We start from the raw sequence: 26,159 nt of genomic DNA on the forward strand, positions 1-26,159 counted from the left end.
ATTCGAGTCTCAGTCCAGCACACAGTTTTAATCTGCCACGAAGTTTCATATCAGCACACACTCCGCTGCAGAGTGAAAATCTCATTCTGGAATCAGTAATAGTGATTAGAGATTCCATACCCATGTAATCTTCCATTTGAGTCATGCCCTGTTATTATAAAATGAGGTGTCTTTTTTCTATTATTGTCCATTGTTTGTGTGCCACATTTGACTGCAGACAGAGTGTCCTCAACAGTTTTCACATTTAGCTCGTATTTGACTTCTAGTCGCAAAGATAAGAGAAATGGTGTGTGTCTTAAAAATGACCTAACATTTGACAACATTGCAGTGGAAGGTGGGAATGATTTGTGTTCTTTTTATGCAGAACACTTATCGGGATGTAACAGAGATTTGTGAGAAGAATGGTTCTGTGACACAGGCACTATAAAAATGAAATGCTCGAACACTTGTGACAGAGAACAGTGCCAGAACGAAGTATTAGAGCAACATGAAGAAAGAGAACTTCTCAACCAAACTCACAGTGGTAAAACCTTTATGATGGCTGGTTACGGTAAGCCATAGTTATCAGAGCATGTGATCTGTGAACAGCATCCATAGAGTGTAATGATACTAAATTATGTACAACAGCATACAGCGTCATAAATGTAATATACAGAGCAAATTATTATTAAATGTACCTCAGTGAAGGTAAATACGAGTGGCCAACTATAGCTATAAATGTACTCCATATATTAATTAGCCAGATAGTTGACATGAGATGCACTGATGTGTCAAAGTTAGGACCAGTTTTTAAAATATGTTTTTCCAAGTGCATCCATCCCATATGACAAGACGTGGAGTACATCAGCAGAACAAGAGCGCCACTGAACTGATACACGGTGAAGTTACTAGAGAATGTGCTGACATTAAGTGCTGCTGGAAGTCACTCGTGTATTCATGTCATCTACAATTGCAAATATAAATATGTAATTTTAATAAATATATAATGATGAATACACTTATAAATTTATTTTTGTTGCAGGAAAAGCTGAAATATTGTCTAGAAACAGAAAGAGCATACGTAACCTTACAAAATTAAAACAATAAGTAAAAGAAGACAGCATGTCATTAAGATGGCAACCGAAGTCACGTTTCAAATTCTGTCTATGTACAACAGCAGATACAATACAAAATAATCATACAGTAATATTTATTGACAATATGCTCACACAAAAGAAACCTAGTAGATGATGAAATTTCACACTACAGAGACCCCATATGTAGTTCATTATGAAGGTAACAAAGAGGCTATCCTTCTTTAAGTAAATTCAAAATTATTGTCTTTAATATATACTTATAGTGGTAAGCACACTACAGGAGGTCATCTGTGCAAAAAAAAAAAAAAAAAAAAAAAAAAAAAAAAAAAAAAAAAACAACTGATACATACACAACATGATACATAGCCTGAAGTCTAACTATGATTTTGGACTCTCAGCAACTGTTACAATGGAAAAACAATAAAATCTCAAAACCGAGATTATAATATGACAGTGGTGACAGTGAAAGTTCACCAACACATTAAGAGAGTTAGATACAATAGGTATATAGTCATAAGTATGAAATGTTATTAAGGTCGTGGATATAAGCAAGGACAAAATATACGAAGCAGGTACATAAAGGTCTTAGCAAAAAGATTAGTCCATGCATAATCCAGCTTAAGACAGGTGAAACAAGGTAATGTTCAGCCCTAAGGTAATGTGAAATGTTAACATTATCCATAACTCATGATCCACATGTGGTGATACTAGAAAACCAAAATAGCTTCTTAGTAATTTAGATTCAGTTCTCGTTCCATACACCCAAAAATGAGATGATTCTCAGATGGGCGTAGAGTGAGTCAGAAAGTATAAAATAAAAATTTGAATATAATACTCACTACCCCCCCATCATTTGTCTGGAGATTGTCAAAATAAGTGAACACATTACAGTAAACTGGAAATGCTATTATTTACAGAATTAATACACTGTCAGAATGGCATACAATTATGACTTTTAATAAATTTATCATACATAAAACAGCTAATCTAATACGGGCTCAAGATGGAATCTTGAGGAAAACCCCATTAATTACTTCCCAATCAAATGAAGACTGGTTCTTACTCCACAGGTATTTCGCAACACCACCCTTTGTTTCCTGTTAGTTAGATAAGGCTCTAAGCATGTCACAGCACTGCTGGTGACACCATAATATTCTAATTTACTTAAGAGAATGTCATGATTCACACAGTGAAAGGCTTCTGATAGGTCACAGAAGATGCCAGCAGCCTCTAATTTGTCATTTAATGAATTAGGTACATTCCCGCTGTACGTGTAAACAACTTTCTCTGTATCGGAATCCTTACGAAACCCTAACTATGACTTGGACTATATTATTTGCAGTCAGATGCTTAAGGAGATGCTTGAGCACAACCTCTTCAGATATTTTTGAAAAATTCAGCAAAACTGAAATTGGTCGATAGTTTGATGGTATTTGTTTATCCCTCTTCTTTAAAAGAGACTTAACTTCAGCAAAGTTTAGCCAGTCTGGAAATGTTCCGCTAATAAGAGACTGATTATACAAATAACTTAAGATAGAACTCAGCTCGCATAAGCATTCTTTGATTAACTTTGTTGATATGTTATCATAACCACTAGAGCACTTAGATTTTAAGGGTTTTATGATGGATGCTACTTCCTTAGGAGACGTGAGTGTAATTTACATTTTACTGAAGTTACTTGTAAAGACTGGTCTCAGATACTCCATTGCATTAATGAACCAAATGACCCCAAGTTGTCGGTAACAGAAACAAAGTACTTGTTTAAGAGGTTTGCTACTGATATCTCATTTATTTTTAGAGCTATCTGTTCCTCTTCCTTTTTAGCCTCACCTGTCTCTGTCTTCACTATGTTCCATATAGCTTTTATTTTGCTGCCTGATGTAATTATCTTTTTCTCATAATAAAGTTGCTTAGATTTCTGGATTACCTGATTCAATATTTCGCAGTATTCTTTGCAATGCATTGCAATGCTAACATCAGAGCTGTTCCTAGATAGTAGATACAGTCTCCTTTTTGTCCCACATGATAGCTTTACTCCTTGTATAATCCATGGTTAATTTTTAGACTTCTGTTTGATTTGAGTTACCTTTAGGGGAAAACAATATTCAAAAGTGGAAGCAACTTTATTAATGAATGCTTTGTATTTTACATTTTAGTCAGATGTGTTAAACATCTACCCAGTTCATGTCTTTGAGCAATCTCCTAAAATGTTCAATTTTTGACTGATTTGAGGTATTTTATCCTGACAAGTTTCAACATTTCGCACAAGACACTTCATGTCATGATCAGATAGCCATTTACTGTTAGTTTTGTGATGCTCACCAGAATCCTTGTAACCTGAACTACATGACTGATTATATTCAGTTTTCCTCTATAGCATGAATACTTACTATCACAACTTGCATCTGACCAGAGGTTGGAAACATAGTGGTATGCACTATATATAACTTCCAAGCGGTCTTGATTGATCAGCTTCGTTTTGCATTTTTCACCACGTTCATCTTTCATCTGTTGGAGGTAAAAAAAATAAACTTAAGAAATTCAAAAAGTTAAACCATACTTACAGAACATTCGTTAATTTTTATAGGTATTCAATTGTGAGATATTTATAGGGAAAAGAGATTGCTGAAGTGGAGGTTAACATATATATGTCTTCACATGAAGGTTGCTTTTAACAACACAGTGTTTTACAAACCAACTATAGCAGCACCTACAGTTTAATGTGGACCCTGAATCATAGTGCAGCTTGGATATTTTCCCTGCTCATATACAAGGTGTGATTGGAAAGTTTTAAGAATGGGCTTGTATTTGTACAATGGTAGTACTTACATGCTACTGTGATGCATCTTCTTCAAAATTGTCCCCTTCTGACTGAACACACACCGACTCCAACGGTGTTTCCACTTTTGGAAACATTCTTGGAAATATTTTCCCTGAAGTGTGTTAAGGATGCTCTCCGTATTTGCCTGGATTTCTTCAATCGAGTCAAATCACTTCCATTTCAGTGAAAATTTCAGTTTAGCAAACAGGTAGACGTCCACAGGGGCCAAATCAGGGGAATATGGCAGTTGTGGAAGCACAGGAGTTTTGAATTTGATCAAAAATTCAATGCTGGAGAAGGCACAATGAGAACATGGTGTAGCACCCAACTCCTGCCTTTCCAAAATGCAAGCCTTTTCTTCCACACCTTTTTGTGCAAATGCTCAATGGTACATTTGTAGTATTTCTGGTTAATGTCTGTCCTCCAGGGATAAATTAATGATTCACAATACCGGTAGAGTAAAAACAAAATCTCCAACATTGTCTTCATCTTCGGCCGACTTTGATGTACTTTTTTCGGTCGTGGTGAACCTGGAGTCTTCAACTGTGAAGACTGCACTTTGGTTTCAGGATCATATCCATATACCCACGATTCGTCACCTGTAATTATCCTATTTAACAAATCTGGGTCATTTTAGTCCGATTAATCAGTTCTTGGTACACTTCAAGTCTGTATTGTCTCTGGTCATTTGACAACACTTTTGGAATAAATTTTGCAGACACCCAATGCATGTTCAGATCTTCTATTAAAATTGACTGAACTACAATAGAAACAAATTAAGTTCATCAGCCATCTCCCTAATCGTAAGTCTACAATCAACGCACACTAAGTCACGAACTTTCACATTTTCATTCGTTTTTGAGGTGGAAGGACAGCCAGACCATGGTTCATCATCAAATGATTTGCGGCCATTTTAAATCTGTTGAACCAGACAAAAACATTTGACTGGTTCATACAGTTATCTCCAAAAGCTGTTTTTAACAGTTTGTAAGTCTCAGAGTCTGATTTCCCAATTTTAAAACAAAATTTCACACAAACTTGTTGCTCCATTTTTACGTCCATGCAGACAGCATCTGGCAACAAGCCCTAACAGACCCGCACTCAACCAGCTGCCACAATGAACTGAATAAAGGAAACGCAGTTTCCCGTCAGAGGGCATTCAAGGACAATGCAATGAGTCACTCCCCACCCTCCGTGTACCTGCCCGCCAAACCAGAAAGCAGTAGCGGATCCATTCTTAAAACTTACCAGTCACTTACAGTGAGTGAAAAGACTACAGGACGAATTAAGGAGTGAACCATCAACCTTCGGATTAGTGGTCTGCCATTTATCCCTTAGCCAACAAAACAAATACACATTAGAAATGGTAAAGCAAATAAGGAGTTTAACACTTAAAATATTTTAGAGCTATTTATTTATCCACTTTCTTAGATATACATGATTTTAAGATCACATAGTTTAAGTCCTAGGCTACAGTAACTTTCTCATCCACTTAATTAACATCTTTTGCACAGCATATACTGTATTCACGCGAATGTAATACACCATCATATGTACTGTGCACCTCAATTTTAAAAATTATAGTTATAAAAGAAAAAACAATTTTTAAGTGCCTCACTGTTAAGTGACACAAGCATTACTACAAAAGAATGCCTAACTTGATTACCTACATGACAGGCAAATGAATATATCATAAATTACAGGCATTACTTATAGTTCACTAATGTCATCATCAGAGGTATCCTCGTAGTAGTCTACGTCAGAAACAGATTCATTTCTTCTTTCTTCATCATCCTTGGGGTAGTTCCAGAGCACATCATCTTCACTGCCTTCCAGAGTATTTGAAATACAGCATTTCTTGAATGACTTTACAATAATTGGTGCTTTGGATGCTTTTACATGCAGCCAAAACCCAGTGTGCAATAATGTGGGGTGCAGCACGCTTAATCTTTCTGTCTGAGTCAGTTCACGGTTTGGTTTGCAAAACCATTTTTTCTAATGTTCCTGAACTTAACCTTTGAAAGATTTTTATTTACACTAATGTCCAGGGGTTGTGACACAAAAGTCACTCCTCCAGGAATAATTATGAGGCCATTGGCTAGGATGTGGATTTTTTAACTACATCATCGTGGTCACAAAATGTATCAAGACAAAGCATTGATGGTAGTTTGAAAAGCACTCCAGGACAGAGTTTCCATACATTTTGGAGTCAGTCAATCATTCAAGTTTCAGTTATTCATCCCTTCTCTCGATTTCGAACAATAACATCATCAGGGAATAGTTTTTCATTTTTAGGGGTCTTGGGACTCGTTTTCCACTTGAAGATTAAGAACGGGAAAAGTTTGCGCCCACCTCCTGTGATTGTCAACATTACAGTTATGTGCATCCTGATTTTTGATGGTAACTTCTTTTATCCCCTTCTTATTAATTATGTGGCATTTCAAACCAAACTGGCGTCTCATCAGCATTGCCTACTCGGCCCACCAAAAAATTATTCTCTTTCCGAAGTGTGATGACATACAACTGAAACTCTTGCAGTTTTTTCTCAAGATCCTGTGGAAGTTTTAGCATACCGTTGTAGGGCATTGTAAAGAGAAGCCCACCCATTTCATAAAGCAATCATCCCATCCATGGCCAACCTTTATCTCATGCCTTAGCATATTAAGAACTGCAGCCACAGCTTGATTTATTTCTAATGGTGTCACTAGTCACAGGTTGCTCATTATTCCTCCTTTCACAGACGAATCCCAAAATTTTTACTTTACTTCAATGTCAGGATGTCTTCCATTGCGAGGGACAGTGAATTTCTTCCTAGTAGCGGTAGTTGCAAATAATGCCACTTTCTGTTTCTTCCACAAGCGAATGTTACTGTCAGCTACAACTCTCATTATGCTTTTCTGTGGCCATATTTTTCAACATAAAGTATTACTTTACATTTGAAAGTGAACAATGGATTAAAGTTTGTACTCAAATGTAATGAGGCGAATTTCACTACTATTTTAATGTGTTTTCTCCTTTGTCATTATTTTCTAAATCCTTTCAAGTTTTTAAACTACTTGGGTAATTTTACTTTTTCACATTTAAACAATGGAAAATCTGGGATGGATTAACAAAAATATGAACTGGGATAGAGTAGGTATTTGTTCCCCACAAAGTGCCACTAAGTCCTCCTTCGGACAGATCCCAAACTGACTTATTGCTTAGGGACAATTTGTGGAAGTTGTTTTCATGGTAAGAAGAGAAATGGCTTGGCATGTCATTGACCCTGGAACAGCAAATAAGGCTGGTGACATATTTGCTACTGGAAAGGTCGCAACTCTATGATAGTGTAAAGAGGGTAGCACTCAAGTCTACACTGTTTACACACAGCCGGGCACTAACTCAGAAATGCCAAATACGACAAGAAATTTTTAACAGAAGTTGGTAGATTGCCTCATAAATTGTATTCTCACCATGTTGTAGAATACGTCTTTTGTAAATCGAGGAAAACCACCATCAGGTGTGAACGAAGTGCGAAGGACTGCCTGACAAAAGACTTCACCCATAAAAGGTGGTTGGTTACGGATCTGGACCTTCGAAAAATTCGCTGAAATGGTGAAAGGAAATTTCCTTGTATCCAAATACTGAAAAAGCCTGTGACTGACCATCCATTCCAAGAGTTTGCAGAATGCTGCCATTAAGCTAATCGGTCTATAGCTGTCTGTATTATGGGTTTTACATTTTTCTTTGCCAGATTTCAATATTGGTACAATGATACTTTCTGTACACTGGGTAGGAGACAGCTCTCATCTTGCCACTTCTGGTTAGACACTGTCAGGATACTTTGTTTGCTAGTCACTGAAGTGGTGAAGCATTTGATTGTGTATGGCATCTGGGACTGAAGAAGGATCTTTGTATTGTGCTACAGTACAGTTTAAATTCTAGTCTGTGAAAGGAACAGTATATGACTGTCAAGCATTGGAAGATAGAACATTTTGTCTGTTAAAAATTGATGTCAAGTAACATCTGGCTGAAACTTGTTTGAAGCGGACATTTTGGTGTAGTATGTGGCCAGTTATTAGGCTATCTCGAAAAGATTGGTACGAAGTAGGCCCTACTAGGGTAGCAGAGTACATGTGGCACACAAATGCGATGTTCTTAGGATAGAAAAATTCTTCCACATGCCAACTAAGACATATTCTGATTTTAGAATACTATCCATATTAATTCAAGAGAGTAGAATTCATAATGGCACATCAGTGGGAAAAAAATATTAATGTAGTACTAGCTAACTGCAGGAATGTCTATGGAAACTTCGAAAAACTCTCACTCGTAAAAGGCAACAACGTAGCAGAAGGGTCAGAAACCTTGCTGAAACCAAATGTTAATACCAAAGAAGTTCTAAATGCCCAATGGAATGTACATCACGAAGCTAGGTTGAACATCGGTGGTGGAGGTATGTTCATAGCTGTAAAAATATGATAATATCTAGTCAAGTTGGTCCAGATTATGAATGCAAAATAGTTTAGGTGAAGATGTGTTACAGGTGATTCAAACGTCGTCACTGGATGCTTTTATAGACCCCTGCCTCAGGGGCAGTAGTGGCAGAACATTTGAGGGGAAGCTTGGAGAATATTTTGCATAAATTTCCTGTTCATGTTATGTTATCAGGGGGAAATTTCAACTTCCCAGATGTAGATTAGAAGACTCATGTGATTAAAGTGAGTAGTAGGGACAGGGAATAGTGTGAAACTGTTCTGTCTTAGCCAAAAAACATCTTAAGCAGGTCATCAGGGAAATGACTTATGAAAGTAGCATGTTGGATCTCCAGGTCTCCAGCAAGCCTGAACTTTCTGACTCTATTAGTATAGAACATGGAATCAGCTATCATAAGGCCATTACAGCACCACTGAATATGGCTGTAAATAGAGTATAAAGAAAGGTACGAAGATATTTCTGCTTATCAGCGACAAGAAACAGATTTCAGATTACTTGAGTGGTCAACATGAAAATTTCATCTATAGCAATCACAATGTTCGGCACCAATGGACAAAGTTCTAGAGCATTATACAATACATGTTAGACAATTACGTGCCAAGTGAAGTTGGTAGGTATGGGAGAGACCATCCATGGTTTGACGGCTGCGTTAGAAAGCTGCTAAGAAAACAATGGAGCTTCACAGCGAATTTAAACATAGATAAAACCTCACAGACAAAATGGAAAAAAGCCAACATTAGTGTAAGGAGAGTCACATGTGAAGCATTCAGCGAATTTGAATGTAAAATTATATAAATGTCTTTTTTTCAAAACTGTTACACTGAGGAAGATTGTATTGTAAGTCCTTCTTCAAATCATTGCACAAATGTAAAAATAAGTGACCAAGGGATAGAAAAGAACCAATTAACGCAGGATAAGCCACTGGACCCAACTGTATGAAAATATGATTTGTGAGAGAGATTGCTCCTCTTCTAGTAGTAGCGTGCTATAAATTGCTAGAGGACCAAAACATTCTACACATTGGAAAAAAGAGCACAGGTCATTCCCGTTCTGAAGAAGGGCTGTTGAACAGATGCACAAAACTATATGACTATACCCGTAACGCCACTTTGATGTACAATTCTGGGAACATGTTTTATGCTCACTAATGGGTAGATCACATAACTAATGAGGAAGTATTGAACAGAACTGGGGAGAAGAGAAATTTGAGGCACAACTTGACTAGAAGAAGGGATCGGTTGGTAGGACATATTCTGAGGCATCAAGGGATCACTAACTTAGTATTGGAGGGCAGTGTGGAGGGTAAAAATCATAGAGGGAGACCAAGAGATGAATACACTAAGCGGATTCAGAAGGATGTAGGTTGCAGTAGTTACTGGGAGATGAAGAATCTTGCACAGGATAGAGTAGCATGGAGAGCTGCATCAAACCAGTCTCTGGACTGAAGACCATAACAACAACAATTATGACATTTCTGGAGACCAAAATGCTCTCCTGTAGGAATCAACATAGATTCCAAAAACAACAATCATGAGAAACTCAGCTCATTCTTTTCATCTACGAAATCCCCGAAAGCAGTAGATATCAGCACCCAGGTAATGGCATATTCCTTGACTTCCAGAAGACTACGAGCGTACTGAGTATCAGACCACTGTGCGAATGGATTGAAGAGTTTGTAACAAACAGAACACAGCATGTAGTTCTTAATGGAAGAAAATAATCAAATGTAGGAGTAAATTTGGGGGTATCATGAGGTAGTGTTATAGGACCATTACTTTTCACAATATAGTCCCATGAGACTCTTTGAAGGTAATGCCACTGTACACAGAAGTCGTAATGCTAGGAAATTGTAGTGAAATGCAGAAGGAAGGGAGATTACAGTTTAATATCCTGTCAACATGGAGGACGTCAGAGATGGAGCACAAGCTCGGGTTGTGGCAAGGATGGGGGGAGGAATCAGCCATGACTTTTGATAGGAATCACCTCAGCATTTGCCTGTAGCAATTCAAGGAAATTGCACAAAACCTAAAACTAGGTGGTTAGGTGCAGAATTAAACAGCTGACCTCCCAAACATGCTGAGGACTGATGCTTGGTGCAGGGACGGCAATTTACCTTCTACATGAACAGCTGTAACATACTACAAATAAGTAGGCTCAAAGGCCCATTGTTGTATGATTACACAATTATGGAACAAACAGTAGAAGCAGTCATATCCATAAAATATCTAGGAGTATGCATACAGAGCAATTTAAAGTGGAACAACCACATAAAATTAATCCCAGGTAAGGCAGATGCCAGACAGGTTCATTGAGAGAATCCTAAGGAAATCTGGGCCACCAACAAAACGAAGTACCTTACAAACCCTTGTTCAACAAAAGTTTCAATACTACTCATCACTCTTGGATCCATATCATAGAAGAAATGCATAATAAGACTCAAATAAGGGCAGTCTCATTGCAGGTTCATTTAGTAAGTCTGAAAGCATCATGTGCCAGGCAACTCCAGTGGCAGATGGTGCAATAGAAGTGTTCAGCATAAAGCTGTGGTTCAATGTTATAAGAGCATAATATTCTAAAAGGGGCAACCAATATAATGCTTCCTTCTACATATATCCTGCAAAAATATCACTGAGGTACAAGTAGAGTTATTCTAGCTCACGTGGAGAGTTACCACAAACTCTTCTTCCTGAGAACCATTTGTAACTGGAAAATGAAAAGAGATAGTGGTACACAAAGTACGATCCTCCACAAATCGTAAACAAGATGTAGCAGTAAAAATAATGCACTTTCGTTCATAATCGTTTATATAAAATGACATTATTTAGCTGAGGGATTTATTTTGTCACCATAAAGCTTTTCATCTACTTTTTATGGCATCACTTGCTTCCTGAGACCATTTTCACACAAACTTGTTCTGTGATGGTCCAGAACAGCTGGATACCAATATTACATTGTTTGCGATATAGGTAATCAAATTTGTTGTTCCTTGAACTAATTCGCCAACATCCTTTCATGGGACTTAATGACAATGGCTTTAAAGTATTTATCCCAGGTGGTTTTCATAGGGAACACCAAAGCAGTATGCCAGTGGGTCTCAAATGTTGTGTCAATAAAGTGACTGCGTAATGGTTGCTGTTACACAAAATACTGTGGCCGGGCCATAGTACCACACAAGAAAGACAGACTGTAGAAAATTAGGCTGATTGCAGAAAAGATGCCACAGATGCCATTAAAATGCAATGGTATTCCTGTATTCACCAAACAAAAGATAAAACACAGGGCGAGGCACTTGACTACTTGAACTCTACTACTTCTATAATCACTACCACAGATAAATATCAGTGTCAAAATCATCCAGTATGATAAATCAATGTGTAACTGATGTAACATATCAACTTTCTCCTGATAGGACATATCTCTATCAAATGTTTTTTTTTTTTTTTTATTTTTTATTTATTTCAGTCTTTGATCACAATATCAATTCTTTTGACGATGACCGGTGGGACGATGGCTGTGGGAGACATATCATGATGTATGTAAAGCCCTCTAGTGGTTAAGTACTTATGATCAGTGCGTGCCTACATAATGTCCAGGCGGCCGACCCAACACAGGGCGCTGATCACTGATCTGTCTTTTCTTTAACTGTCATATAGACATTTTATCTTCGATATGTAATTTATAGGTTGCTACAGGCAATGTATTACGTATATTAATTCTTGACCACCGTAAATTCACCATAAAAGTGTCAAACCTATTATCTTTATATATTTCCTTTTAATAATTTTATATGGGTAACTGTATTCATCTTTTAGTGTATCACAATTGGTTTCTATAATAGTTGCAAAAATGATCATGTGGACAACGTGGCCTATTCTACACCTGATTTTAGATCTATGTGACGATGCTGTGCTGAGTATATTTATATGTTTTGACGATGCCATTACAGCCTCATCACTTTAGGACATGGTTGTATGATAGTATGATAGTATATTGTGATATGTAATTGTTGTGACTCGCCGATCATTTAAAGTGCCGCCGCGCAATTACGCACGTCCTCTACGTGCGGCGCTGTCTGCCTGCCAGCCATGCAGCAGCGGCGCCACCTAAGCGGCCAGCCGAGCAGCGGCCGCTAGACTGAGACTCAGTGCTTATCTGAACGCTAACGTGTTCACATGTCAACTTACTCTGTGACATATATGTGTTGTTGTGTCATTTCTAAATATACTTGTTAAACTAGAAGTTCTAACAATTGGCGACGAGGTAGTGGATTTTTCCTTTTCACCGTTGACTCACAGGGTTCCATGGCTACTGTCGAGCAACTCTTGCAAAATCTCCTTGAACAGCAAACGCTTCTAACGGCGGCGATTCGCGATTTTGTCGCGGCGTCAAATGCGGGCCGTTTCTTGTCGTTGGCTGTACCGCCTTTTCCTCCTTACGACGAGACGGCAGAAGACTGGTCGGATTATGAGAAACGTCTTCGACAGCACTTCTTGGAATTTTATGTCTCGGACGAACAAGCATGTAAGTCTCTGTTCCTTTCCTGGATTTCGCCTCAAAAGTATCGGTTGTTGTCGCAATTGGCCCCTTTGAAGGATCCTGCGTCTTTGTCCTTTGCTGAAATGTGTTCCCTTCTGTCGGTCTATTTTCAAAAGCAAACGCATGTGGTAGCCTCTCGTGTTGCCTTTTATCGTTGTCACAAACAACCCAATCAATCCTATCGCGCTTGGGCTGCTGAACTTCACGGCCTCAGTCGAAAGTGTCACTTTGTTACTGATGTTCACAAAGAATCCTATGCCGATTCCATGGTACGGGATGCTATTATCCGGTCGGCGCCCGACAAAGAAGTTCGGCAACGTGCCCTTCAGTTGGCGAATCCGACTTTAGATGAAGTTCTCTCCATTGCGCAGTCTTTTGAAATTTCTCGCGCCGCTGGGGCACAAATAGAAGCGTGGGGTGACGTCGGGGAAATACAACCTCTGTGCGCTGTTGACGACGCGCGCGGCGCGTCCCCGCCGGCCGACGTGGCCGCAGTGCGCTCCCACGCGCAGCCTCGGCCAAGCCGTAAACAAACCCCTAAGAAACTGCAGCAAAATCCCCGGCAACTTCCTTCATGTCCAAGGTGTTTTACGAAACATTCACGCGAGGATTGTCCACAACGTTGGGCTGTGTGTCACAACTGCAAAAAGAAAGGTCATGTGTCTTCCGTTTGCAAGTCCGACCGCATACATGATGTTCAGGAACATGACTCTGATTCTGATTCTGTGTTGTCTGTCAATTGCACTTCTTCCCTTTCAGGGAAGTTATTCCTCACTGTCCAAATCCTTGGTCGAGATGTTCGCATGCAAGTGGATACCGGTTCTGCCACCACTATAATTAATTCTCAGACGTATCTTCAGCTGGGTTCTCCACTCCTGTCCCCTGTCACTCGGCAATTACGGACGTACAATAAACAGAAGATTTCTCTCTTGGGACAGTTTAATGCGGAGGTATCTTACAAATCCGTCGTTCGCACTGTTCCCATATTTGTGGTCGACCAGGGCAACGCAGAAAATCTTTTTGGTTTCGATGCCTTCCGCGTTTTTGGGTTCTCCATAGATGACTCTGTCAATATTGTCTCTGACGCTATTCCCTATGCTCAACTGGATTCTTTGTCGACAACCTTTTCGTCCATTTTTTCTCCTGGGTTAGGCCGGGCACACGACTTTGAAGCTCATATCACGCTCAAACCCACTGCTCGGCCTAAGTTTTTTCGGGCTCGGCCCATTCCTGTGGCCCTTCGTGATCGGGTCAAACAGGAGTTGGATCGTCTCACTATTTCAGGGGTCTTGCTTCCTGTCACTTCCAGTGAGTGGTCCTCTCCTGTCGTTGTAGTTGCCAAGCCCAATGGTTCTATTCGTCTCTGTGGCGATTTCAAAGCCACGGTAAATGCTCAATGCCTCATCGACACTTACCCTATGCCCCGTCCTGAAGAACTGTTCACTAAACTCGCTGGAGGGCAGTATTTTTCTAAAATTGACCTGTCAGAAGCTTATCATCAACTTCCTCTCGACGCTGCTTCCCGGCAGTTTCTGGTTCTTAACACGCCTTTCGGCCTCTATCAATACCAACGCTTGCCATTCGGGGTTGCTAGCGCCCCTGCTCTCTTTCAGCGATTCTTGGAACAATTATTGCTCCCTGTTCCTGGGTGTATCAATTACATGGACGACATTGTTGTCACGGGCTCCACCACTGACGAACATCTTCAAAATCTCCACACACTTTTTAATGTCTTACAGACTGCAGGTCTTAAGTGTAATCTTCAGAAATCACAATTTTTTCAGGCATCTATCACGTACTTGGGGTTTCAACTCTCTCAGGATGGTATTCGTCCGCTTCAACAAACTGTCGCTGCGATCGATGCCCTTCCTCGCCCTACGTCTGTTAAGGAACTGCAGGCCTTCTTGGGGACAATCGCCTACTATCACAAGTTTTTACCGTCTGCAGCGTCGGTGGCTCAGCCGTTGCATCGCCTGTTGCATAAAAACGTGCCTTTTCACTGGTCCGCGTCATGTGACGCAGCTTTCCAGAAATTGAAGACTATGCTGATACAGGCCCCGTGCCTAGCTACTTATCGACCTGGCCAACATCTTGTCCTTGCTACAGACGCCTCTCAATACGGGGTTGGGGCAGTCCTTGCGCACCGTTTTTCTGACGGTTCGGAACAACCCATTGCTTATGCCTCCAAAACGCTCACGGATGCCCAACAAAAGTATTCTCAGATTGAGAAAGAAGCTTTGGCCATCATTTATGCTCTTCATAAGTTTGGTGTTTTTCTCTATGGCACAAAATTTCATCTTGTTACGGATCACAAACCACTTGTTTCCTTGTTTCACCCATCAACGTCACTTCCAGATAAGGCTGCACACCGCCTCCAGCGTTGGGCTCTTTACTTGTCCCGTTTCAACTATGAGATTCATTTCCGGCCAACGGCTCAACATGCGAATGCTGATGCTTTGTCTCGCCTCCCCATGGGCCCTGATCAGGCATTCGATAGGGACGAACTTTTGTGTTTCCACCTGGATGTTGCCGAGCAGCGGGTTGTGGACGGGTTCCCCATCACTGGGGACAGGCTGGCGGCTGCTACGGGTTCTGACCCTACCCTCTCCCGGGTTTTACGCTGTATTCAGACGGGTTGGCCTGATCGCCCGTCCGCTAAGACTTCTGATCCGTTGCGGAACTACTACCCTTTGCGCTACCGCCTCACGGCTAGGGATGGTGTTATCCTCCTCTCCACTGACAATGTTTCGCCGCGTGTTGTGGTCCCCGCGTCTTTGCGTGCTTCGGTCTTGCGCCTCCTTCACCAGGGGCACTGGGGTGTGTCGCGCACCAAATCTCTGGCGCGCCGTCATGTGTACTGGCCTGGCATCGACTCTGAAATCGTACACATGGTCGCTGCCTGCGGCCCTTGTGCGTCACAGGCCGCTGCCCCGAAGTCATCTTTGTCACCGTGGCCTTCGCCTGAGAAGCCCTGGGAGCGCATTCAGGCTGATTTTGCGGGACCCTTTTTAGGTACTTATTGGCTCCTCGTAATTGACGCCTACTCTAACTTTCCTTTCATTGTCCGTTGCACGTCACCTACCACCGCGGCAACCACCAGTGCTCTCGCCCGCATTTTTTCTTTGGAAGGCCTCCCCTCTACTCTTGTTACTGATAATGGTCCGCAATTTGCCTCTTCTGACTTTGCGGATTTTTGTGCTCGTCACGGTGTTACGCATGTCACGGCCCCGCCGTTCCATCCACAATCCAACGGTGAGGCTGAACGACTGGTCCGCACGTTTAAGGCTCAAATGCGGAAACTTCTGACTTCTTCTTCTGCTGCTGATGAGGCGCTTCTCCAGTTCCTGGCGTCTTACCGTTTCACCCCCATGGGCGATCACAGCCCGGCTGAGCTCTTACATGGCCGACAGCCCCGCACTCTACTTCATCTTCTGCGGCCTCCCACCTCCCGGCCGCGGGTGCCGTCACTTGGCCGGTTCACCGCCGACGACCTCGTCTGGGTACGGGGATATGGCAGGCGGCCAAAATGGAGCCCGGGCCGCATCTTAAGACACCGTGGCAGACGCCTGTATGAAATCCAGACGGACACAGGTGTTGCAGTGCGTCATTCGGACCAGCTTCGGCCTCGGGTGCCAACAACACCTGTTCCGAATGCCGCCACACCACCCTTGACTCTCCCTGATGCTCGGGATCTTGGCACATCTCCATACTCACAACGCTGCCCTCTACCCGTCATCGCGATGCCAGCACCAGAACGGATGCCACCAGACGATGTGCCCATGCGGGAACCAGAGGACCAACCAGTGTCAGAGTACATCTGCTCGCCTCCTCCTCCAACAGACGCTGACGCATCGCCCATGTCTCCTGTCATATCAACTGGACTTGCCGCAACGGGCAGATTGGTGCGTGGGGCCCCAGCAGATTCGACCCCTACGTCTCCTGTCATCTCGACCCGTTATCATCGGGGACACTTCCGTCCGTACGGGAAGCCTCCTCCTCGAGACTTTACGTCGAGTCACACAATGCCTATGGACGTCAGCCATCTCCAGGACACATCCATCAAGACCAGTGCAACAATTTCAAAGGGGGGAAAAGTGTTGTGACTCGCCGATCATTTAAAGTGCCGCCGCGCAATTACGCACGTCCTCTACGTGCGGCGCTGTCTGCCTGCCAGCCATGCAGCAGCGGCGCCACCTAAGCGGCCAGCCGAGCAGCGGCCGCTAGACTGAGACTCAGTGCTTATCTGAACGCTAACGTGTTCACATGTCAACTTACTCTGTGACATATATGTGTTGTGTCGTTTCTAAATATACTTGTTAAACTAGAAGTTCTAACAGTAATGCTGTATCGTGTTGAAAGACACACTGCCACTAGGTGTATATTTTTATATTGTAGATCTGAGGATGGTCTTTACTGACTGAAACTGGTCATCATCAAAAGAATTGATATTGTGATCAAAGACTGGAATAAATAACATTTGACAGTATTGGATTGCTGTTCATATACGTGACTATGTCACAGCTAGTGAAGCGTATCTCTATCTGCTGGGAGAATACGATGCAAATCTTTAAAGCAGCTGGATTTAATAGCTATGGCCTCTGCGTGGTGCCCAGTAATACTAGTTTGTTAAAATTAGATGATCATACCAATGTGTGAATGCCTTCTGAAGTCCTCATTGTGTTAGTTCACTTGTTTTCAATAAAACATGGTAGTTGCATGTCAGATTATTCCAATACCAATGATTCTTGCAGTACAAAACATACAGTAGAGAAGAGGGATATCACCAACAACTTCAATTCAGCAGGCGGCACTTATAAGCATTACAGTTCCACTGTACCATCACTGAAAGACAGGGTGTTGGACTAGCTGAAAGTGAATGGTACTTTGGTCAAGTCGCTGTTCCTTCACAGCTTCATGCATGACTGGTGCAATATCCGTATCAGTAGGCAGATGTACTGTAGGGGAAGATTCTACGTCAAAAGTTACTGTCAAAAAGGTTTCTGATTTAATGTTTTTCCCTCCTTTCTCTCCCTCCATCAGGAGATTTTAATTCTTGTAGATGCATAATGTTTACACTCAGTATGTGCATAACACTTCATAATATAAAACTAATAGCGACACATGTCCCAGCAAAATTAGATAATAATTTCTTGCTTAGCAAACCTGTCTTATGTTTGGGAATTAACATATTGTATGCTTCGTCACTGTGGAGAATGTCAGGAACAGACGCCCTGAAACTATTATTGGAAGATGCAATTGAACTTGAAAATACTAATCCTGAGGGCACAATTCAATTTAAGTGATGGAGTCACACTGACCAGGACACGCATGAAACAATACAGTCAATAGGGGAAGGAAGGATTTATTAAGAACTAGTAATCCCCAATTTTGGCTCTTTCTAACCATCACAATTGTTAAGCAATAATGTAAGTATATGATTGAGAATATCTCAAATTTGGTAGCTGGTTATACTGAGGGGCTTCCCTGAAAACTACTCCTTTATTGTTCAGGATGCAGTTCAAGAATTTCACTGGCAAAACAGTCAAGTTATACTACAACCATCTGTCACATACTCCCAGAATAATAAAGAATTTAAACAATATCAGTTACTGCATGATCAGTGATTACTTAATACACCATAAAGCTGTAGTGCATGCCTATTTTATTGGCCAAATCAACACACTTAAATGCCTTATAACAGAAATAAAACACATGCACTATTATAGTAATGGTTTCCACTGCCTAAGGCACACATTTTAAGAACTTTCTCAATATTCAGAATCATTACAGGGATTTTAACATCAGTGAAGAAGATCAGATTTTTCTCTGTTCTTCTCAGGTGGCTCAAACAAACCTGTGATCATTTCTGCTGCCCTTCTCTGTAAACGCTAAATTTTCCACTAATCTAATCTGGTGCAGCTCCAAACTCAATCAGTACTCTAGGATGGGTCACACAAGAATTCTGTAAGCAACGCTTTTTGCATACTGATTGCATTTTCCCAATATCTTACCAATGAATCTTATCAATACCTAACTGAATATTTGTGCAGTCTTTTTCAGACAGCACTTCATTATGGATAATTACATCATCTGCAGAAAGTCTGTGGTTACTATTAATATTGCTGGCCAGGTCACTGAGATGCAACATAAATAGCAAAGCTCCCAACACACTTCTCTGGTGCACACTTGAAGTGACTTCTAGTCATGAAGGTGATCCTACATCCAAGGTAACACACTGACTCCTACCTACCAAGAAATGCTCAATCCAACCACAAATGTCACTTTATATTACATATGAGTACTTTCACTAACACATTTTGGTGCAGCACTGAGTCGAATGGTGTCAGAAGTCAAGAACTACTCCATAATCCAGCTGCCTTGCTCCATGACAAAGATAAATATCTTAGTAAAACTTTACAAAAAATAGAAGATGGTTCAAATGGCTCTAGGCACTATGGGACTTAACATCTGAGGTCATCAGTTCCCTAGACTTATAACTACTTAAACCTAACTAACCTAAGGATATCACACACATCCCTGCCCAAGGCAGGATTCGAACCTGCGGCCACAGCAGCAGCATGGTTCCGGACTGAAGTGCCTAGAACCGCTCGGCCACAGTGGCCAGCTAAAATGGAAGAGCTGAGTGAAGAGCAATGAGATTTGATATTGCTGTGATCCAATGCGAGCTTTCCACAAGATCAAGAAAGAGCTACTATATGTGAACATCAAAGACATTATTACTTAAAAGTTTTTGAAAACCATCACAGAACTTCTTGTGATCCTTTCAAAAAAAAACACAAACAGTTAAAAACCTTTGAGGTCACATAGCTTGTCTTTCTCTAAAACATTAAGTGCTATAAGAATTTATGTAAAACCAGGCCAAAAACTGTGCACAACATGTCATAAGATTTGTGAACAGAAAACTGACATCAGTGATAGAAATGAAAGTGATGTAGATGAGCCGGAGGTGACATTTCATGAATCAGTACTAAACAGTAAAAGTATAGAGGATGCAAATAGAACTTTACATGCTTTGGAGGTGCTCTCCCTTAAAATTTCACTCCATTCCAAATCACAGCAAGGCTTCATGTGACAAAAATAAGGAAAAAAATGAAGTATGTTTTGGAAAGAAAAGTGTGCTGGGCATTAGACTGCAGTATCGAACATTCAGACCACAGAGAAGAAAAATTTGATGTGAAATTGTTAAGAAAGCCCAATATTTTGATGCCATGGAATTGTTAATGAAAGAAAAAGTGACTGGTGTAAGAGTACCTGAAAAACAAACAAATTTTAACTTTAGCTTCACCCTCTTGGTCAAAAGAAAACAATGCCAGAATTCAACGTTAGTGAGAATGTGACTTAACAAGTAAGAAAACTGAAAACAGAAATGGGTATTTTATCAATTCCGAAACCAAAAATGGGGAAAGTTCTTGCTGATGAAGTGGTGAAGATTATCACTATTCTCTACCAGAATGATGAATGTACTCAAATATTACCAGGGACAAAGTTAGCATTCAGAAGAATGTACAATGCAAACGGACTCATCCTTTGCAACTTAAAGAGAACTGTATATGATGGAAGAGTCCCACATTAACACTGGTCTTTCTAAACTTTGTTCACTAAGACCGAAGTAGTATATTTTTGCTGGTGCTGCCGGTACTCATTCAAAGAGAGAGAGAGAGAGAGAGAGAGAGAGAGAGAGAGAGAGAGAGAGAGAGAGAGAGAGAGGTATCCACCAAAATGCATAACTGCGTTTGATTGCAGAACACAATGAAGAAACATACAATGAACTTACAAAATTTCTTGTACGTAACTCTGAAAACTATGAATGCATGCTTAATCACTGTGATGATTGTCCCACAGATGACAAACTGTCAGAATTATTAACACAGAAGTTAGCTTACAAAGATGCTGATGATGAAATTGAGTTCAGCCAGTAGATAAGCACAGACCATCGGGCAGAATTGGTTAAGTCCTGCAACTGTTGGTGAATACATATACCTGTAGGTAACAAAATTACAAGCACTTAAACAATACTCATTTATATCTAAGACTCAGCCAAAATTATTGAAAAAATTGATAGAAAATCTAACCTCAGAAAAAGCAATTCTGTTTATGGACTTTGCAGAAAACTACAATTTTGTAATTCTGAACGAAATCCAGAGTTACCACTGGACAAGAAGCAGCTGTACAATCCATCCATGTATGTTTATGTGGTAAATGAAGGGCATAAATTGGTTTGGTTTGGTTTGGTTTGGTTTGTGGGATTAAAGGGACCAGACTGCAACGGTCATCGGTCCCTTGTTCCAAAACTTAAAAACTACCACACAGAGTAAAAAAAGGATAATAGAGACAACAGACGACACAGGACAACAAAAACTCAGACAATGAACAGACATAACAAATGAAAATCACACGGAGTGTGGCGGTGGTTGGCCGACCATAGAGGAAAAGAAAGGGAAAAGCCAACCACCGAGAGACACATTAAAAACTCAGTCTAAAATCGTAGGTCAAAGGCCAGAATCAACACAAAAGAACATAACAATCACTCAGATTAAACGATAAAAACCCCCGGCCCAAATAAAATGTAAAACTAAGCCAGCCATAGCAGGGTCATCAGTTAAAAGGGCAGGGAACGTATCAGGCAGCGCAAATGTCTGCCTGACCACAGCTAAAAGGGGGCAGGCCAACAAAATGTGGGCCACCGCCAAAGCCGCCCCGCAGCGACATAGAGGAGGGTCCTCCCGGCGCAGTAAATAACTGTGTGTCAGCCGGGAGTGGCCCATGACGAGCCGGCAAAGGACTACTGAGTCCCTGCGAGTGGCTCGCAGGGATGACCGCCACACAGCTGTCGTCTCCTTGACAGCACGGAGTTTATTACGCGTGGTCAGTTCGCGCCATTCATCATCCCATAGCGCAAAAACTTTGCAGCGTAAGACTGCCCTCATATCAGTCTCTGGGAGGCCAACGTCCAGAGATGGTTTACTCGTGGCCTCTTTCGCGAGGCGGTCAACATGTTCATTACCCGGGATACCGACATGACCGGGGCTCCACACAAAGACCACAGAGCAGCTGCAACAGGCAAGAGTATGCAGGGACTCCTGGATAGCCATCACCAGACGAGAACGAGGGAAACACTGGTCAAGAGCTCATAAACTGCTCAGGGAATCGCTACAGATCACAAAGGACTCACCTGAGCAAGAGCGGCTATACTCTAGGGTACGAAAGATGGCGACCAGCTCAGCAGTGTAAACGCTGCAGCCAGCCGGCAATGAACATTGTTCGGAATGGTCCCCTAGAGTTAGCGCATAACTGACACGACCAGCAACCATCGAGCCGTCAGTGTAAACAATGCCAGAGCCCTGATACGTTGCGAGGAGGGAAAGAAAGCGGAGGCAGAAGGCCTCTGGAGGGACTGAGTCCTTCGGGCCCTGTGGCAATTCCAGCTGAAGGCGAGGGCGAGGCACACACCACGGGGGTGTACGCAGAGGTGCCCTGAAAGGAGGTGGAAGAGGTAAAGTCCCAAGCCCGGAGAGAAGCTCTCGGACGCGGACCGCGATCGTACATCCAGCCCTGGGCCAACATTCTGGAAGATGGACGTGCGACTCTGGGAATAGCAGACAATAGTTAGGATGCCCGGGCAAACTAAAAACATGGGCAGCATAAGCGGCCAGTAAATGTTGGCGCCTCAATCGCAGTGGAGGGACACCTGCCTCCACAAGTATGCAGTCCACAGGGCTGGTCCGGAAGGCACCAGTGGCAAGTCGTATCCTGCTGTGTAGTATTGGGTCCAGCACCCGCAACGCAGATGGGGATGCTGAGCCATAAGCCAGACTCCCATAGTCCAGACGGGACTGGATTAACGCCTCGTAGGGCCGTAACAGGGTAGATCGGTCGGCGCCCCAGCTGGTGTGGCTCAAGCATCTCAGAGCATTTAGATGCCGCCAACACGTCTGTTTGAGCTGCCGAATATGAGGCAGCCAAGTCAACTGGGCATCAAAAACTACACCCAAAAACCTGTGGGTCTCCACCACAGCAAGAAGTTCGTCGTCAAGAAAAAGCCGCGGCTCAGGATGGACTGTGTGGTGCCGGCAGAAATGCATAATGCGGGTCTTGGCAGCCGAAAACTGAAAACCATGCGCTACAGCCCAAGACTGCACCTTGCCGATAGGGCCCTGTAGCTGACGTTCAGCAGCTGCAATGCCAATAGAGCTATAGTAAAGGCAGAAGTCGTCAGCATACAGGGAAGCAGAGACAGAATTTCCTACCACTGCAGCGAGCCCATTTATTGCAATTAAAAACAGGCGGACACTGAGGACAGATCCCTGTGGTACCCCGTTCTCATGGACTCGGGAGGAACTATGGGAGGCCGCGACTTGCGCGCGGAGGGTACGATACGACAGAAAATTTCGGATAAAGATCGGCAGAGGGCCCCAAAGATCCCATCCATGAAGCGTAGAAAGAATGTGATGACGCCATGTCGTATCGTACGCCTTCCGCATGTCAAAAAAGACAGCAACCAGGTGCTGACGGCAGGCAAAGGCAGTACGGATGGCCGACTCCAGGCTCACCAGATTGTCGGCAACGGAGCGGCCTTTACGGAACCCACCCTGAGACGGAGCCAGAAGGCCCCGAGACTCCAGTACCCAATTCAAGCCCCGGCTCACCATCCGTTCAAGCAACTTGCAAAGAACGTTGGTGAGTCTAATGGGACGCTAGCTGTACACCTCCAAATGGTGCTTGCCAGGTTTCAGAATGGGGATAACAATACTTTCCCCCCATTGCGACAGAAACTCAACCTCGACCCAGAGACGGTTGTAAAGGTCGAGGACCCGTCGCTGGCAGTCCACTGAAAGGCGTTTCAGCATCTGACAGTGGATGCGATCTGGCCCAGGAGCAGTATCAGGGCAAACGGCTAGGGCACTGCGAAATTCCCACTCACTGAATGGAACATTGTACTATTCTGGATGGTGGGTGAGAAACCAAAGGCTCCGATGTTCCATCCGCTCTTTAATGGAGTGGAAGGCCAGGGGGTAATTCGCAGAAGCGGCACTCAGAGCAAAATGCTCTGCCAAGCGGTTTGCAATGACGTTGGAGTCAGTACAAACTGCTCCATTCAGTGAGAGCACTGGGACGCTGACAGGGGTGCGATAGCCATAGAGGCGTCGAATCTTAGCCCAGACCTGCGATGGAGTGACATGGAGGCCAATGGTTGACACATACTGCTCCCAGCACTCCTGCTTGCGTTGGCGGATAAGGCGGCGGGCTCGCGCACGCAGCCATTTGAAGGCGATGAGGTGTTCTAATGAGGGATGTCGCTTGTGAGGCTGGAGCGCCCGCCGGCAATCTTTAATCGCTTCAGCGATCTCAGGCGACCACCAAGGCACAGTCCTCCGCCAAGGGGACCCAGAAGAACGGGGAATGGCAGATTCTGCGGCAGTAACGATGCTGGTGGTGACTGAGTGAACCACCACACCAATGTCGTCATTTGAGAGAGGCTCAATAGCTGCAATGGAGGAGAACAAGTCCAAGTCAGCCTTATTCATAGCCCATCTGCTGGGGCGCCCAGAAAAGTGACGCCGTGGCAGTGACAGAAAGATTGGAAAGTGGTCACTACCACACAGGTCGTCATGCACACTCCATTGGACAGACGGTAAGAGGCTATGGCTACAGATTGAAAGGTCAATGGCGGAGTAGGTGCCATGCGCCACACTGAAGTGTGTGAAGGCACCATCATTTAAAATCGATGGATCGAGCTGCGCCAATAAATGCTCAACGGTGGCGCCTCGACCTGTTGCCACTGACCCACCCCACAGAGGGTTATGGGCGTTGAAGTTGCCCAGTAACAAGAAAGGTGGCGGCAATTGGGCTATCAGCGCAGCCAGGACATGCTGCGCGACATCACCATCCGGTGGCAGGTAAAGGCTGCAGACGGTAACAGCCTGTGGCGTCCACACCCGAACAGCAGCAGCCTCTAAATGTGTTTGTAGAGGGACAGACTCGCTGTGAAGAGAGTTAAGGACATAGATGGAGACGCCACCAGACACCCTTTCATAAGCTGCCCGGTTCTTATAATAACCCTGATAGCCACGGAGGGCGGGGTTTCGCATTGCTGGAAACCAAGTTTCCTGAAGAGCAATGCAGAAGAAAGGGTGAAGGCTGATAAGTTGTCGGAGCTCAGCTAGATGATGGAACAAACCGCTGCAGTTCCACTGAAGGATGATATTATCCATGTCTGAGAAAGGCGTGACGGGACTGGGAAGGCAGATTACGCTGCTGGGTCACCTGCTGCCTCCGATGGAGCACCCGTGCAAGTGCTATCCATTGCGTCTGAGGGACCGGCGAGATCGAGGTCCTCAGCGGACGCAAGAATCTCCACCTCATACTCAGACGCAGAGCATGTAGGTAGCGGTGGAGTAGGTGCCACCGCAGGTGTCTTGGTCTTACGGGTCTTCAATGTCGTTTTCTCTTGCCATTGTTGAGAGGGCTTATTGGAGTCAGTCTCTGGGACCGAAGATGATCGCGAAGCTCGACGACCAGCGACCTGTGGCTTCTTCAACCACTGGTTGGTGTCTGCTGTGCCGCTGGTAGGAACCTGGGAAGGGAGTGACCCAAGGGATCCCTTCCGAGCGAGAGAAGCCGAAGAAGACTTACGCTTCTCCGGCTTAGAAGTGGGGACTGGTGTCCACGGTGGTTTAGTGGGTGCTGCTCCCGAGGTAGATGGTGTGGGAGCAACAACGAGAGAAGGGGCCCCCATCGTCAAGGGGGCAGGTGAGGTCCTCTGACTCTGAGAGCTGACTGTTTGTGGTGCAGCTAAAGGAGCTGGAGCAGGAGTGACAGTGGAGGCATAAGATGACATCATGCGCACGGGATGTAGCCGTTCAAATTTCCGCTTAGCCTCAGTGTAAGTCAGTCAGTCCAGGGACTTATATTCCATGATTTTGCGTTCTTTCTGTAAGATCCTGCAGTCTGGCGAGCAAGGTGAATGAGGCTCTCCACAGTTGACACAGATGGGAGGCGGGGCACATGGAGTATTGGGATGAAATGGGCGTCCACAATCTCGACATGTGAGGCTGGATGTACAGCGGGAAGACACATGGCCGAACTTCCAGCACTTAAAGCACCGCATCAGGGGAGGGATATAGGGCTTGACATCACAATGGTAGACCATCACCTTGACCTTCTCCGGTAACACATCACCCTCAAAGGCCAAGATGAAGGCACCGGTAGCAACCTGATTGTCCCTCGGA

The 26,159-nt window shown here is 43.3% G+C and overlaps 1 protein-coding gene across 3 annotated transcripts in view; it reads right to left on the reverse strand.

Moving 5' to 3' along the window:
• LOC126203878 (osteopetrosis-associated transmembrane protein 1) overlaps positions 1 to 26,159 on the reverse strand; it is a 275,137-nt gene that overhangs the window by 211,345 nt on the left and 37,633 nt on the right. For all 3 annotated transcript variants that reach the window (XM_049938257.1, XM_049938259.1, XM_049938258.1), the window contains exon 3: positions 3,467 to 3,584. In XM_049938257.1, the coding sequence (XP_049794214.1) occupies positions 3,467 to 3,584 (118 nt within the window). The remainder of the gene's footprint in view (positions 1 to 3,466; positions 3,585 to 26,159) is intronic.

Source organism: Schistocerca nitens, chromosome 9, assembly GCF_023898315.1.
Source record: "Schistocerca nitens isolate TAMUIC-IGC-003100 chromosome 9, iqSchNite1.1, whole genome shotgun sequence".
In the NCBI taxonomy this organism is placed as follows: Eukaryota; Metazoa; Arthropoda; class Insecta; order Orthoptera; family Acrididae; genus Schistocerca; species Schistocerca nitens.